The following is a 17,483-nucleotide window of genomic DNA, read 5'->3' on the forward strand; positions in this document are numbered from 1 at the left end:
CGTGTTAGTCATTTTCTGTCCCTCCCTTCAGCCATATTGGCAGCCGGGCCGCCGTGTCTCTGACAGAGCACTTTGTGCCCACCCTGCCCGGGCCGAGGAAATTACTGGCGTCGCTGCACTGCCAGCAGCTCACGCAAGTCCATGGTGTGACGGACATCACCGTGCATGGAAGGACCTATGGTGCTCTATAGGGAATGACTTTTCCTGTAATAAGGAAACACTATTTAAAGGTTGACATTGGATACCAAAAGAGGAAAAAACCCAGAGGGAAATGTACGATTTGACCTCGGAACAGACTGAAAGTATAAGCTGGAGTCACACTCCAAATAATTAAAAAGGTGTCTCTGCTTGTCCTTGACAGGAGGTTTTTTTTTTTTTTCGGTATGGTTAGCTTAAAAATATGTACATCCAGTGGAAGGTTGTACGATCTGCCATTAGACAAGAATTTTTCCAAGAAAAAAAAATCTAAGTAGCTTAAGTGTAAACCATGACATCACAGCCTATTAACACTCTGCGTGTGCTTTTTATTCTGCTTTTTTCAGGACACTTGCGCCAAAACATAACAGTAAAGCAGTGTATGCTCCAGTGTATGCGACCCCCCCCCCAAATATCTACCCTATGGCTTGACATTCACCTCCAAAAAGACGTCTCGGCTTTTAATACATTATTTCCTGTGTGTCCACAACTACTTCAGAGCCCACCTTCATGCACGCCTTCTCCAATTTTGGACTGACATTTGCAATAAAAGTGACTGTTGTCGCACATCGATTAGTTCCAGCTCCAATAACACTCTCGACGAAGGGAGTGAGCAAGCTAAATAGTCAACGAGTGCCATGGTTGCTCACTGAGTTGACTCACCGGTACACACCGCCCTAAGTGTTTTGGTGAACGATTGCACGGTACGCGCTTAACCCAACCTGACGCACAACCTCAAAAGGTTCACGACTGCGTCCTGAGGGACGGCGTTCGGCTCATAAACAGGCCATAAGACTCCAGCGGCATCCCAGCACTTTTGTTCTGCGTCGCTCAAATCAAAGCTAAGGCTGAGCGATTTATTGTTTTTAGTGTTTCTTTTGCACTTAAGAATGTTAAAAAGACATGTGACTCGTTGCACCTTTGTCGCTTATGGTTAAAGCTAAGACTGAGTGTTTTTCTTGTTTTTACATCTGAAGGGTTAACATATTTTTTGAACTGTCCAGTAAAAAAAAAAAAAAATTTGATGCTGATTACAGGCGTAATGACACAATGATCTAATTTGCATAATTTGCCATGATGCATTTCCATGTATTCATAATGGATGCTGTTGGAGAGAGGAATAACACTGTGAGAAGAAGTCAGTAAAAACAAAACATGAAAAGCACAACAAATATAAATACTACATAAGAATGTTTTTCTGTTGCTTCTGTATGTCATTTTTTTAGACCGAGGTGTTGTGAGATGAGGGAGGAGCCCACAGCAGCAGTAGGCCGGTATGATACCCTTGGGCAAAAATATCACGCTTTCATGGTATTACAATTACAGCTCTAAAATGTGTTATTTCAAAATATCTTTATTCTGTTCAACAGTCATTTTTAAACAGTATAAATAGAACATGATGGAAGTGGAACATATGTATTTCAAATTAATAAGAAAAAATAACTGAATTATTTCAAAATAAATAATAAATAAAATGCACTTTTTGATGTGGTCTACTGTGGCTGATCCCGCAACTCATGTCACAAGACACACAATATTTTCTTAGTAAGAAAAATTAAATCACTGGCTCAATCAACGGCTCAAGAAGGTCACAGCATCAATAATAAAAAGAAAGCTCAAGTTTTTATTTATTTGGTTGTGTCACCAAGTTTCATACAGTTGTTTTCAGCACATTCAAGCCCAACTGCGAGGGATAAACACAGGACATGACAAAATATTTCCATGGTTCCGCGCTGGAACTCCACTTTTTGTCATCCCGAAGGAATGGTATGACGGACAAATTTAATGGCTTTGAAACCGCAACTCTTCCATACCGTGGCATGCCTTGGCAGCTCGTTGAGATTTGTACATGTTTATGTCTTAGTTTCATGATAATGTTTTTCATCAAGCATTAAGATTTTGCACTCCTTTAACGCACACATCTCTTGCCACTCTAAACCAGTTCAAATCCAGGAGACAGCTCTCAGCCTCTCTGTTTTAGTCTCCAAAAGTTCCTTCACTAGATTTGACGCCGGTGAGGTGAGTTACACAGCCCTATTATGATGTTTTTATGAATCTATTTGTGGTGGCCAGCCATACAAACAGTGACGCTCCATGTGTGACGTCCCGCAAATCTTAGTAAATCAAGTCTTTTTTTTTTTTTTTTGACCAACAGACATAGAAAAACATGATTAATTCCAGCAGAACCTAAAAAAAAGGCCTCCAGTGGACACAAACACCTTTCTGTTCTCCTCTCCATTACGCATTATCAAGGGGTGAGTAGTTTTTACTTCATTTAACTTTTATGATACAATGCTACATTTTTTATCATAGTTAACTCATTCAATCCCAGCCATTTTTCAAAAGAAAACCCCTTCAGTACTGGCCATTATAGATGATTATGACTGTTCTTCCAAGGCACACCCGGATAATTTTGTTCTATAAACATGGAACCTACCAAAAGAAAGAAGGAAAATCGTTTGTTTCTACCCTTTTCCATTCCTTAGTAATCAGCAGTAGAGCATAGGTAAGTTTCAGGAAATATCAGTTCCTGACTATAAAAAGGGAGAAACCCAGCTTTTTGTGAAACCATACATTTCAAGCATACCTTTAACTTTGACGAGGGATGTCTGATAATATAGGCCCACTGATAATATTGGCCCGATATTAGCATAAAAATGTGATATCAGTAAACATTGGTATCGGGTTTTTTCCCGATAATGAAAACCGATATGAAAAAAATGTCATATAGATGGACATTTTAATGTTCACATGCCCAGAATGACACGACAGTTTGTTCATATACAGTGCAAGCCCACCTCCTTTCCGAAGGCTCTTGTAGTCATGTCCGCTCTGACTGCCCTGAAGTCGGCTAGCTCCACGTTAGCATCTGAGGCGCTAGCTGTTAGCCATTCAGTGAAATATAAATAAGCTGCATTGCCTGAAGGTCTTGACATTCTTGACAGGTCGTCTATCTTGCGCCGTAGTGTTTCCCATGATAACAGAAGGTACCGAAGGCTTGAATGACTTTCATCTTAGCCCCGGCTCCGTTGACGCGCCGATATCAAAGGGTAGACAGGGAATCACACCACGTATAAATGCGCTTAAATAAACAAACAGAGCTGCTTGAAAGGCAGCCACGACATATATATACATACAGATAGATAGATAGATAATAGATTGATAGATACATACTTTATATCAGGGGTCACCAACGTGGTGCCCGTGGGTAGCCCAGGTAGCCCCCCACGACCACATGAGGCGCCCGCAAGCCTGCTTTTCATTCAGGTTTTCAGTTAATAATGTGAGAACACTAGAAAGAAAAGTATTCTGAAACATAAAATGTGAGTTGTGGATACCAGCATTTTGTGAATGTTTTGGTAAAACAAGCATATTTGATCTGTTTGGGTTGAAATAAGGTATGAAAATCATTTCTACAAAAATGAGTAGCTCGTGGCCATTTTCATTTTCTAAAAGTAGCTCTCGCAAGAAAAAACGTTGGTGACCCCTGCTTTATATGATACATACTCCAAGAGAAATTCACATTCATTTCCAACAGCTCTGCAAAAATGTCATAATGAACTTAATTTTGAAAAATAAAACAATCAAGGCAAGACATAAGAGATAAGAAAAATAAGAAAATAGAATAAGAATAAATAAATAAATAAATAAATACGGAACAGATCACGTCAAATTTGTCATGCAATATACATAATAAATAGCAATACATAATAATAATAATAATAATAATAGTAAGACAATAATAAGGTGATAAGTCCAGTCCTGTCGAGTCCAGTCCTTCCACGACAGGAGATATATGATGTTACATATATCGGTATCGGTTGATATCGTAATTGGAAATTGAGAGTTGGACAATATCGGCATATCGGTTATCGGCAAAAAAGCCAATATCGGACATCCCTAACTTTTTTGCTTTTGTGACAGCTCGAATATCTAAACAACTATACCATAACATAAACAACACAAAAAAGTTTTTTTTTTCAAAATAATTTATTTACAAATATAACACTATGAACTATTTACAATTTTCACATTTGGAACTGAACTATGTGTGTGCGTGTGTGTGTGTGTGTGTGTGTGTGTGTACGTTAAAATTTCCCTACCATGCGTAACCTTCTGCAAGCTACACTCTTCCACGCTCTCCCACTTCCTCCTTCTTGTCATGTGTGTTTTTTCCATCCACATGATCTCTGCCGAGCTCTTATCAAATGCACTTCTCCCACCTAGTGGCCGTTTTTATGGCTTAAAATTGCTCTGCAGCCAAATGCATTAGTGGGGAGTTGCGTCATCACCTCTTTTTGCCTCTTGCACAAAAAAAAACATAAAAGATGTATAAATACATTGCTGGGATTGGGTGTTCCGGTTTATAAAAACATATAACTACGTCCTCGGTGTTGAATGAGTTAATAACATTACTTAAGCTGTACCATAACCTGTAAAACTATTCAAGAATTTATGTTTTACTGGCACTAGTACAACTCCCTTTAGAGATCTACATGTCATGAACAAAAGTTCTGAATGTTCCATTTGTACTTTTAATGAATACATCATCTTCTTTGTACAGTTTTTGGCTCTAGGTGAACACCGGCATAGTGGAGTGGGTACGAGGTGAGTTAAGAGACACTCTCTACCGTGGTAGAAAAGAGCCAAAGAAAAGGTGCTGTCTGACCTTGATGATGTTTTCCCTTTGTTGCATTCTATTACGCTCCGTTTCGCGCACGGCGTCTACCTTGTCTCATGTCTTGACTGGATACCCTCCATTAATGAGGGTCGCATGCAGCCTTTTCTGCTCATGATAACCTGACAGAATGTGGTGGGCGACCACAAGAATGCTTCCAATGTCAAAACACGTGCGCTGCATCACATTAAAGTGGAAGCAATTCAGTGGCACCCTGCCAATTGTTCCAACTTTAATTACTACAGTATATCAATGTGTAAGATGGAGATGACTGGCTTTTATGCTTGAATATATATATATGTGTGTGTGTGTGTGTGTGTATGTGTGTACATATATACAGTATGTACATATATATGTCACTGAGTTGCTACAATGACATTTTAGCCAAATGGACCAGTGTGCTGCATCATTTTTTCACTTTCATTTTTGGGGTGTCTTTGATTTCCCCCCTCTATAGGGTGATCATTTTCATTTCTATCAAATTATGTAGCATCATTTTGTTACTAATACATCACCCACTTATTATCAGGAAAGATATTCAAGATCATTTTTCCCCCAGTTTAGATCTGATGTGTTTTTGAAGTGTTCCTCTAATTTTTTGAGCAGTGTATATATATATATATTTACTGTACATACACAAATACTATGTGTGAGTAGTGTTACTGTAATGTTTGGTGAGATACACAAGCACCAGATTCGCCGGAACAACAGGCTTTTATTGCTTTTATTGTTTGAATTATCTTACAACACGAGCTACTGTTGCGGCCGTAACCCATACCAAGCTAAAACGCAACTCTGAACCCCTCCTACATATATTAATTAATGAATATATATGAATTTATTTAAAAGGGCTTATTAATACAATATGCACGTATCTGCAGAAGAAAAGGCGCTACAGGGCACGGCATCATGTAGACCCTGAAAAACGGGCAACATGTTGGAGAAGGGACAGAAAGTGAGAAAATATTGGGCAATGCTGCATTGTGAACGATGATGATGACCCAGGAATCCTTACCCAGGAATCATCTCGGATGTTGAAGATGGTATTAGAGTGAAATGTATGCATAAGAACGTAGTCAAGAAGTTTTACTGGCCAAGTCCAAAGGAGGACTTTGACGAGGTTGTGTGCCTCGCGAGAGCACCACAACCTGTTAGCAAAAGATCCGTACAGTTAGACAACAGGGTGTGGAAGTTAACAGAAAAGCAAATGGATTAACGATTTAAAAAAAATAGAAACTGTCCCTGATTTGTATGTTGGGTGTGCATTCTTTTTTATAGGAAAATTAGATGACAAATTACTTTGAGGGTGAGATTGTGATAAAGTAAATGAATGGCCTTTTCTTTTCTTTGAATGCATTGAAATGTATGTTTATACAATGGAATATGACCACACTGTCACTGCTGTGTCCACCCTGTTAGCCTTGTATTTTTTATATTAATTACATAGAATGTAATAATATTTTGATTGTCTCCTTGGTTATTAAATTGGTGGATGAATTGAACGAAAAATACTTTTACTGATCAAATCAAGGGACATTTTAGGTCCTGAAAAATGTAAAAAGCACAATGGCTATGCATTAAGAAGACTTATGACTAAAGATGAACATGTCCCGTAAACAGGGTGGACATTTGGACTATGCTGCATGGCAAGAATTTGGTCATAATGATTAGAATTCAATATTCTGAGCTCAACCAAAATATTCTTCTTGTTGTTTAAAAAGCCATAAATCAGATTTTAAAAAATTATTCCATTCTTTTTTAGGTCACAATGCTGAAATGGCACCGCCTGTCTTGAATCTACTTCCTTTAAATTTCACATCCAATTTCTGTCTGACCTCGTCTTCTTGTAACCTTTTGAGTTTATTCATTAGCGTTTCATCTGTGCTCGAGTCCTGCCGCCTGTGCTCGGGCAGCGGCGGCGACACATTTTCAAGGAATATTCTTGGGAAATGTCAAAGCGCTGAGCCGTTTTGCAGATGAAGCGCTAATGTGTGGCACGCTGTGTGTGACGTGCTGATTAGGAAGCAAGTGTGGACACTTCATGTTTCACATCATCAACTTCAATATTCAATGCTTTTTTTCCCCCCTTTCACGCAGAACAGTTGTTCCATTTGTTGCGCAACATGAATTTAATATACCGTAATATAATATAATAATATATAATATTATGTAATATATTATGACATATTATAATAAAATAAAATATAAGATATATAGGGGCGCATGGTGGTTGAGTGGTTAACATGTTGGCCACACAGTCAAGAGATTGGGAAGATCGAGGTTAGAATCTCTGTTGGGCATTTCTGTGTGGCGTTTGCATGTTCTCCCCGTGCGTGTGGGGGTTTTCTCCGGGTACTCCGGTTTCCTCCCACATTCCAAAAACATGCATGTTAGGTTAATTGGTGACTCTAAATTGTCCATAGGTATGAATGTGAGTGTGAATGGTTGTTTGTCTATATGTGCCCTGCGATTGGTTGGCGACCAGTCCAGGGTGTACCCCGCCTCTCACCCAAAGTCAGATATAGACATATGATGATATATATGATGATACAGTATATCTCCACAAGTTTGGTGAGTCTGTCGTCTTGCACAATAGAAAAGGGCTGGTTGATTATCCCGTGTGATACACTCTATGATTTCCCGATTGATGGCTTTCGCTCTGGGAATTGGAAGTATTGAAGGAAGAAGTCTTGGTTTTCCGCCTCGCATAACCAACGCTTTGCAACAAGTTTAATATCCGAAAGAGACACCACAGACATAACGAGGAGAGAGCAAGCATGTTACGAGCCACCCACGGTTGTTACAAGCTTCAGATGCGGTTTGATGAGGTCATCATAAATACGGGAGTCCATAGGCCTATATGCAGCATTTTTTCAAATCGGTTGTCATGATAGGGAAAAAAAAAAAAAACCAATATTGACTGATATTATATTTTTATGCCAATATTGGGCTGATAATATTGGTCGGATGATATTATCAAACATCCCTAAATGTAATATATAATAAAATATAATGTCATATATAGATAATATGAAGGAATTTTCCAATATCTTCTTTCACGCTATTGTGATGGAAAATGTTTATTTTTAAAGTTGTGCTTGTACAGTGGAACCTTGGTTAGCGTCATTAATTACTTCAAGAAGGTCTGACTCGGACGCTAAATGAGTAGATTTTTCCCATATTAAATAATGTACTGTAAATCAAATTACAGTGTTCCCTCGCTCTATTGTGGTTCACCTTTCGCCCATCTGGGGAATTTTTTTAGTGCTTCTTTTTTTTTCATTACAGCGTATGAATGTCACTGCGCATTCCGACCCGGAAACGCAATTGGTTCTACGTACGTGCAGAACGCATCTACATCCGGTCGGACAACTTTTCAGCAGTCACATGTTAGACATGTGTAATCTACGCCATCTGTCGATCTATTTTACGGCAGTATTATGTACGTCCCCCCCCAAATAAGGTATGTTTGGATGGATGGTATTTCTCCGTTTAGAAAAAGAAACTCTTGCTGAATCCTCTACATTAATCCATCATAAAAAGACGATAGAAACATCTGCATGCTAACGAACTCTTTTAATAATAATCACTAATAAAACAACACCCAATATATTATATATATGAAGTGTGGTTATTGACCATTTATGTTCATACATTTAAAAAAAAGAATAACTACCACACCATGTGACGTCGCAGAAGCGCTGTCCTAAAAATTTGCAAAAGGAGGAAGTGATGTCAGTCTCGTGCATGCGTAGAACAGATTGCGCTTCCGGGATGGATTACGCAGTTACAATAAAAGAAGAATTGCATTGTGGAAAGTTGAGTGTCTCTCTTCCCTAGCGCGGCTGTCTGCGTCCTGATTGGCTGCAGACCGTTGTCAATCAGTCTCCGTCGTGCCGCCCTGCGTGTCTCCTGTGTCATCTCTAGCTTGCTTGTTTGCGAGCTTGTAAAAGAATCTTCGGTTCAAGGAGGAAGACTGCAGCAATGTGTTTGAACAAGAATACAAAAACGCTACAGTACAGTGGAACGGCGCCAGGACGAAAAGGCACGGTCACAGGAGAAAAATATGCGTGAGTGACTTAATAAATTCTTGTGTCCTACCTGTAGGTTGATCATTACAATTCAAATGAAGGTTTGAACTTTTCTGAGAGTGTTTAAACAACCAGTAACCTTAAATATTAATTTATCCATTTCATTCGTCAGTTATATGCATGTAGAATGGTTTTATGCATGTAAACTATATTGTTGATTGTTGGCTACATAGCGGACTTCTGGTTCCAGTTGCCATTTTGTAACTTAGCATGCTAGCTTCATTGTTAGAAACCGACGTTCTGTGATTAAAAAAAATATATTAACAACACAGTTGGACTCACACAGTTTAATAACACGACAAGATGCACGCCGTATTGTATGCTAACTGGAAAATGTACGTAAACTGTGGCAAAATTTTGGTGTACATTTTTGCCGTTAACGGCAAAACACGCTAAGCGGGGCAGACGCTAACCGAGGTTACACAGTATTTAAGATAATAATATTCATCGTTGTCCCTACTGACGCTTTTTACTGCTTTGTCATTTCGGTGCATCTCATGCTAATTAGCAGTGTGTTTCGTGCAAGCCACTCTGTCCATGCTGCTGAGCACAAATGTGTATGCGAGCCGATGAGTACACGTTTTATTGTTTTTTTGTTTCCATGTCTTTTCTTTTGACACTTGCATGACAGTTAAGAAGGCTAAAATGTTATTTCAAATTACCGTTGTAGCTCATAAGGGTTTTATTATGGCTCCAGGTTTGACCCTGGAACAGATCATCTTCATGATAACTGATCCCTATGGAGGAAAACAACCTGGATGTAGACCGGCGTCAAGCTACACATTGTCATCGACTTTAGAAGTTTCGTTCTGATACTGCTATGCTTTGCTGTGATGTACGGAGCACCTTTTGTTCTTGACAGCTTTGTGCTCAGCCGATGTCCTCACTGAAGACGGTGCAGGAGGACATGAAGAGAAAGGTTTCTATTTGTTTGTTTTATTAAGCCTGCACGCTCATTTTTTTTGTGTGACGTGTCAGATGTGAAAGTAAGCCAATTAAGTTATGACACACTTCCTGTCTTTGTGCCACAGCAGCATTTTGTCTACCAAATTGGAGATGGGAGCACTAAGCGAGGAGGAACATTACTCCTCAAGCCAAGGTGAGGACAAATTCTCATACGAGAGCGTCATCAAGCTTTGGCAGAAAGACACGGTGAGTCACAATTACAGGTGTCCCCACACGCAGGCAGGAAAAAAAAAACATTTGTGCTGTCTTCATTTTGTATTACATAAGAAAGATCATTTATCTACTGAATTAGTTTTTCATTGGTGATGCACTGGTTTTCTTTTGGGTACTCTTAATACCACATCATTCACAGCCTATTAGTTTCATTTACAACTTGAAATTGTCTTCGGTTTAAAGGGAAAACACACATTAAATGCCAAAATGTCCTTAATGTTTAAAAATAAACACATTAATAATTGCATTAGCTTTGCTGCAGAATATAAATGGTCTCTACTGTGTAAAAAAACACCTACGTCAGCTTCACTTAGGACTAAATTGTCTTCAGAAATGTTTAAAAAACTTATAAGTTAGCTTACTTGAAAATAGTTTACTTCATTGAGGACTAAAGTGTCTTCAGACTTTACAGAAACTTTACAGAAAATGTCTTTGTTAACAAAAACACAAATTTGCTTCATTGAAGAGTTTACAAAACCTAATACAGTGGAACCTCGGTTAGTGTCCGCCCTGGTTAACATTTTGCCTCGGTTTGCGTTCATTGTCCAGTTAGTGTACAATATGGCTTGCGTCTTGGCGTGTTATTATTACACTGCGAGAGTCCAACAGTGTTCTTAATGTGTTTTTTTTAAATACAAAACGTCCTTCCTTGTTAGCAAAATGGCAACCGTAACCGGAAGTTACGTTGCTCGTCTATGATGTCATCAGCGGTTGACACTCCAAAATGTTACACAAAACACGTTTTTATAATTTTACATGCATGAAACAATTCTAAATTCGTATAAATGAAACGAAAGGGATAAATTAACATTTAAGGTTACTTTTACCTTCATTGAAGACGAGCCACAATACGATGTGACAGCGACGTCAACCATTACCACCTTACTGTGTTCAGTCATGTCAAGAATCACATCTTCAATGTGCAGTATTTATTTACATTTCTAATTGTTTTCTGCATGTAAACCTATAACCTATAAAAGTATAAAAAGGTGTTTTGTGTTAAACACTTCTGGCTTTCTGGGACGGTTGGATTTACATGATTTTTTGTGAGAAAAATTGATTTGGTTCCAGATGATTTAAATGGGTGAACAGATACAGTGTGCTCCCTCATGCCTAGTTAGCTGCACTGAAAACTCGAGATCAAGGCTGTCCAATGTGGCCAATAATTGTTATTGGCCTGCGGCATAAAACATGAAACATAAAATTAAACCAAAAATCCCAGAAAAGATGGGACTAGAGCAAAAAGGTGGGAAAGAGAAGAAGCTGACATGTTGATACTAACAACTAATAATAAAACTAATCTTTGTGTGTGTTCCACAGCGGCCTTCATCCGCGCATGTGTCCGCACATGTATCCGCACCACAACTACATTCCTCATCACCAAAATCCGACCAGAACTCGGCTCACGGGGACAAAGTGGGGGGTAAGTCACTTTCGATGCACTACACTGCTGATGGGGATGTCATACAACTTCATGTCAAAACATCCTAACTATCCCTTTAATAAAAGCACATATGTTAGTGTGAGTGATTGACAGGTGATCAATCCAGCGAGAAGATGAGCAGTGTAGAAAATGGATCATAGCTTGAATGAAACATGGTGTGCCTCACCTTTGCCAAATCATATGCAAACAAATATTGTATATGTTCACCTCCTACACTTGGTGCGGAAGCTGCAGAAATGCACAAGGAGGGAGGGCGAGAAGGTTCTGTGTAGGCTGGGGAACTCCAAAATATTTCAGACATGCTTGGCCTCCTCCACTACCATGGAAACATGACAAGATTAAGGAAAGGAGAAAGACGACCGAGGAGCTTGTAGAATTTAGAGAGCAATAAAGCTATTCAATCATGCCATGCTGGAGCCGCTTGTTTTGACTATGTGGGTGGAAAAATGATAAAACTTATAGTCAACATATCTGACTTATTGAACCAAGTGCACTTTGTTTGTTATCATCATGAACAAGAGGGGCGGGGAAGCAACATTCATACTGTTCTGTATTGTATTGTTATTTGCCTATCATGCATTGTCGATACACAAACGTCAAATATTGTTTTTAAAGCAGTTTTCATTAACAAAGACACGCTCAAAGCCGGGTGGGACAAAATATCTACATGGAATTTTCTTGTGGTGGCAATCACCTGCCAAACATTATCAATATACGAACATCAAATGTATTTTTGTTAACAAAGACGTCGTTTGTCAGGTCAGATAGAGTATTGTTTCAAGTCATACATTATCAATGCACGAGCGTCAAATGTCTTAGTATTTTTATAACTGTTCAATTAAGACATGATACCTGAGTTTAATGTCAAATGAGCACAAATAGCATAAAGACAATGACCGCATAAACCTGGACACTGAATTCATCCTGTTTTAAGGTAAGCAGGACAGATTTCTATGAGAAAGATATTTAAATTATTATTTTATTCTGTTAATTGTGTTTGAACAAAAAAATCTATATTATTGAACAATTCATTTTGCATGTATTTGTATTACTCTAAAACAGGCATCAAATTCAATTCAGGTTTGTGTCAAATAATGCAACATTTGTTTCACACAATTAAAGGCAAAAAAACAGTCAGGTTGGTTGGCCCTGCCAACAAGATGTCTCTTATTTATTTTTGCCAAGCAGAAGCTGTAGTTGTTCTACATTTGATTAACGTTACTTAAGATTTGTCAGCTCAAAACACGATCACTGCATATGACTTCTATCAAAACATGTGACACGAGCGTCTATTTTGGAAATTTGCTACTGCCTGGTACGGCACTGTAAGCATCATGGGAACTGTAGTTCTTTTAGCGTAAACATAAAGCTAATCTCCTGCAATCTGCAATCTATTTTACTATATCTGTTTTTAACTATTTGTCAACATGAGTGATTATTAGTAGCAGCAACAGCTGCCGTCATTATTTTACTTTTATCTTTTTTTTTTTTGTGGAAAAAGGTTCAACAGTTAAACGCATCATGCTGCAAAGTTATAAAACATTTCAAATTGTACCTGCATTGCTTTATGATTCAGTTAAATAAAAATGTCTGTTTGACCAGTCCTATATTTTGTCATTTAACCCAATATTGTATGTCATCTTGTCTTGTGAGCTGAGCGTATCGTGACACCCCTATCCGTTGGATGTTACACTTTCCCCTACTCCGATTTTAGCTTTTGTGCGATTTTTAGGTCTAATGTCTCAATGCATTTTGTCAAAATGAAAAATAACCGTACTGTAACACATGTGAGGCTGTACTGAAAAAAATGAAACCAACTAAGGCAAGATAGACAGTTTTTAAAGTGAGGTATAAAAAAAACTACGCAGGACTACGCAGATGAGTACCAAAAAACACCCCACAATAGTGGATAATTTGTCAATAACAATAGATAGAGTTCATAATCTCATGTAAACATCTACGCTAACACACAAACTATTTTTTGTTTACTAATCAGGGTTTTGGCAATAAACAAATGGTCTATTTTCCCACTTTTGTTGTAGCAATGCAAGAACACGGCTAGTAAATGTAAATCACCTGCAAACAAAACGTGATCTTGATAAGATAAGACTGAAAGTCAACAGTTGCCACAGTCTACTTAACAACGGCATCAACAAACATGATGTGTCTAATCCTTCTTGCTTGGCGTCTTTCCATTCTTCCAGTAAGAAGTATTTAGGCAGACTCAAGCAGCTGCTATTATTTTTGGCTGTGATAGCTCTGGGTCATGACACTACGCCATGACGACTTCAACCTCTCTTGACCTGCAGAAGAATGAAATGGTGTTAAGCGGAGCGCAAGGCTGCGCATCGCGCCGCACATTGATGAGATACAAATCTTGCTCAAGTGCCTTCAGGCTTCTTACATAACAGAAGAGCAGTTTTATATCATCTTACATTTTTAATATCTTCTTGCTTAGGATGAGTGTAGGAGATCATATCCTCGGCATACACTGCTAAAGGTCCCCTATTATGCAAAAGTAACTTTTTAATGATGTTCTAACAGTAGCGTGTGTACATAAAGCCTGTTTATGAGCACTGAACGTGAGAAAAATCTGTCATTCTCATTCAAATCTATCACTCCGCTTATGAGAGAAGAGGTGCTCAAAAGCTCGTTTTTGAAGTCGCGACTTTTTATGATGCAATAACGGAAAAACCTACGACTTCCTCATGGACATGATCCTGCCTCTGACCTGCGCCTAGCTTGATGGTAAATTTTCTACCTTGAAGGTTGACACTGTTACCGCATTCACCTCCTGATGACGCAGAATCAGCAGCAACTGGAGGTTCAGTATCTTGCCCACGGGTACTTCAACATGGTCACGTGGCGACTGGGGATGGAACCATCAGGTTGGGAGACGACCACTCTACCTAGCACCTCAGCCTGTCGCATGTCTATGCCGGCAACTTTACGGAGGACAGCTTTGTAACAACAACAACAAAAACAGGCTTTGCTTCACATCTCAAAATAAAGCCTGGAGCCTTACCAAACAGCCATCAGTCAGCTCCAACAAGTTTTATAGGAGCAGAATGTAACAGTGTTCCTGTAGCGCAGGGGTCACCAACACAGTGCCCGCGGGCACCAGGTAGCCCCCCACGACCACATGAGGCGCCCGCAGGACTGCTTTTCATTCAGGTTTTCAGTTAATAATGTGAGAACACTAGAAAGAAAAGTATTCTGAAACATAAAATGTGAGTTGTGGATACCAGCATTTTGTGAATGTTTTGGTAAAACAAGCATATTTGATCTGTTTGGGTTGAAATAAGGTATGAAAATCATTTCTACAAAAATGAGTAGCTCGTGGCCATTTTCATTTTCTAAAAGTAGCTCTCGCAAGAAAAAACGTTGGTGACCCCTGCTGTAGCGGAACTTTATAAAGACAATTCTTCCTTGGCTGCCTCACTACAAAGTTTTCTGGAAATTGCTTGGATAGATTTTGTGTAATCATACCTACCTGTCTACTCGATTAACAGCTATATCCAGTCAACTGCAGGGTCTTTTTGTCTTCTTCTCTGTCCCCTCCTGCCGGGCCGCTCCAAATTTGCATTACAATAAAACATCAAATAAAGTAAAATAATGGTAATGGTTTCATTTTATTTGAACATGCATACAAGTTACAATGGAATACATCACCTTACTCAATTCACAGTTCCACATGCCAAAAGGAGTAGGAAGAAGCAAAGCTTATTTAATCCTACCCCCTCATCCACTCCACATCTATTGCAGTACATTTATTCATTGTCTGTATTCCATATGTGATTTTTTAATCATGATGTAATTATTAACATATTTGTCAAAATGAATAGAAATCATATATCATAATCATTGTTATAATAAATAACTAATAATGAATTGAGACAAACAAGTTGAAGACTCTTCATCAACTGCTTGTATTGTTTCTTGAATTCGCTCATCTTTGTGCGTTGTTTGAGTTCCTTACTCAATTCGTTCCATAATTTGATTCCACATACTGAAATGCTGTGGGTTTTTAGTGTTGTTTTCGTGTATAAGTTCTTATTCTTTCCTGTGTTTTCTTTCTTTTCTTGGGAGAATGAACAGAATAAGAATTTCATTGCATAGTAGAACTGCCTGTTTTACTATGCATATGACAATAACACTCTTGAAGCTTCAATAAGGGTTTCAATTTTATTATCATATTTCTCTTCTCTTGTAGAAAAGTATTATATGACATTTTTGGGTAAAAGGTTATTGTTAGCTGTGTGCATTGTTTTAGATGTTTGAAAATGTACTAAATCAGCGCATTTTAATATTTGTGATTTTAAAAATAAGGGATTTGTATTAGGGATGTCCCGAACCACATTTTTTGGCTTCCGATCCGACCTGATTTTTTTAATAGTCTTGCCGATCCGATCTGATACCGATCGTTTTTTGTTTTGTTTTGTTTTGTTTTAATAATAATAAGCTTTTGTTACACACATGAATTTGTGGAATTGAATATGGTTATGAAAATAACTTCAAAGCATTATAAATAATGCAATTTACTTATGTATTACACAGTAAGACCAAAAATATTGTTTGGCTTTTGTAACAAACCTCTGTGAGTCAGGTCCCTAATCAGATAAAAGGTAATATTGGAAAAAATGGGCGTGCAAAATACTTTTAGGGAAGATCTAATCATTTGACATGATGATCAGTTTGTGGTGTGATTTAGAATATATGACATTTTATTTAACAAACTCTTAAGGCCCTATGAAATCCCTTGTATTTTTTCCCAAATTCTGTTTTTCCTGTTTTAATTTTTTAGAATTCATTTTTTTTTACCTTTTCCACTTATTTTACCAGCATGGAGTGTGTGCTATTTGGATTAGTGAATGAAATGCAAAAAATCCCTACATTTATTGATGATATTTACATCATTCGCCCATTTTGTCCAGTAATGGAGGAATGGATGTAGCTTAGCTAACTTTTCTAATGGGATGTCAGCTTCAGCACATATTGCTACAACATCTTCAACAAACTGTAATGCCCGTGCTTGTGATTACGAAAGATGGAGTCACAGATGTAATTCCAATCACATTATTAATGGAAGGTATTTTAAAGACACCCTTATTTTGTTTACACAATTAGACAAATGTGACAAATGTGTATTTTGAAGGCCGGAATATGTTGTGTGTGTTGCGAATGGCAATTAACAGTTGACACACACCGGGTGCAGGAATAAACTTTCCTCTCTCTTTCACTCAGAACCTGCACGTTGTCAGTGGGCACTGTAAAATGATCCTTACATTAAAGCAGTAAAACACAACACGGTGAAAATACTGTATACTCATCCAGACTGAGTCACGCACACACACACAGCTGCACGAGCTAAACTAAGCAAACCCCGATAGCTTCCATTCACACTCTGTAACAGATGAGTTTCCAAGGTTTTTCGTCGCCGTTTCGACACATTTAGTAGTGTTTGTAAGGTCCCTATTATAAGCAACCAGCGGTTAGAGCAGCACTTCCCATGCAAGCTCCCTACACCATGACGCAGCAGTCCGGGCACAGTGAGAGGGAACTAGAGAGGGAATATCCAACGTCCAACGTGAAACTAACTTCACCACGGTACACGCAGACATGTCTGCATGTTGGTGTTGTGTTTTCGACCAGCTTTGAGGCGCATCACTGTACCTACCATGTTGGAGTGTGGCTCAGAGTTACAAACATGATACGGCAGCCGGATCAGCCTGATCTTGTGATGGAAGCTGCGGCATGATGGATTATCCTCACTGATCTTTTTTGCAGTACATTTAGCGATTGAAAATTGCTTTTATAGTTATTACCCTATATCTCAACACAATAAGTTAGATATGGTAATACCAAAGTGCAGTAAAGAGTGTGCTATGATTTTTGA

General features: G+C 38.5%; 1 protein-coding gene across 9 annotated transcripts in view; it reads left to right on the top strand.

The window, feature by feature from the left end:
- Positions 1-15,525, top strand: part of LOC129188479 (protein-glutamine gamma-glutamyltransferase K-like) — a 51,392-nt gene extending 35,867 nt beyond the window's left edge. For 5 of the 9 annotated variants that reach the window (XM_054789069.1, XM_054789060.1, XM_054789066.1 and 2 more), the window contains 2 exons: positions 32-9,883; positions 9,996-13,375. In XM_054789069.1, the coding sequence (XP_054645044.1) occupies positions 32-191 (160 nt within the window). In that variant the 3' untranslated portion in view covers positions 192-9,883; positions 9,996-13,375. Of the gene's footprint in view, positions 1-31; positions 9,884-9,995; positions 13,376-14,355 lie in introns of those variants that run through there. The other 4 variants (XM_054789063.1, XM_054789065.1, XM_054789061.1 and 1 more) reach the window with 4 other exon arrangements.
- The last annotated feature ends 1,958 nt before the right edge of the window (positions 15,526-17,483 follow it).

This window comes from Dunckerocampus dactyliophorus, chromosome 10 (genome assembly GCF_027744805.1).
Source record: "Dunckerocampus dactyliophorus isolate RoL2022-P2 chromosome 10, RoL_Ddac_1.1, whole genome shotgun sequence".
Classification (NCBI taxonomy): Eukaryota; Metazoa; Chordata; class Actinopteri; order Syngnathiformes; family Syngnathidae; genus Dunckerocampus; species Dunckerocampus dactyliophorus.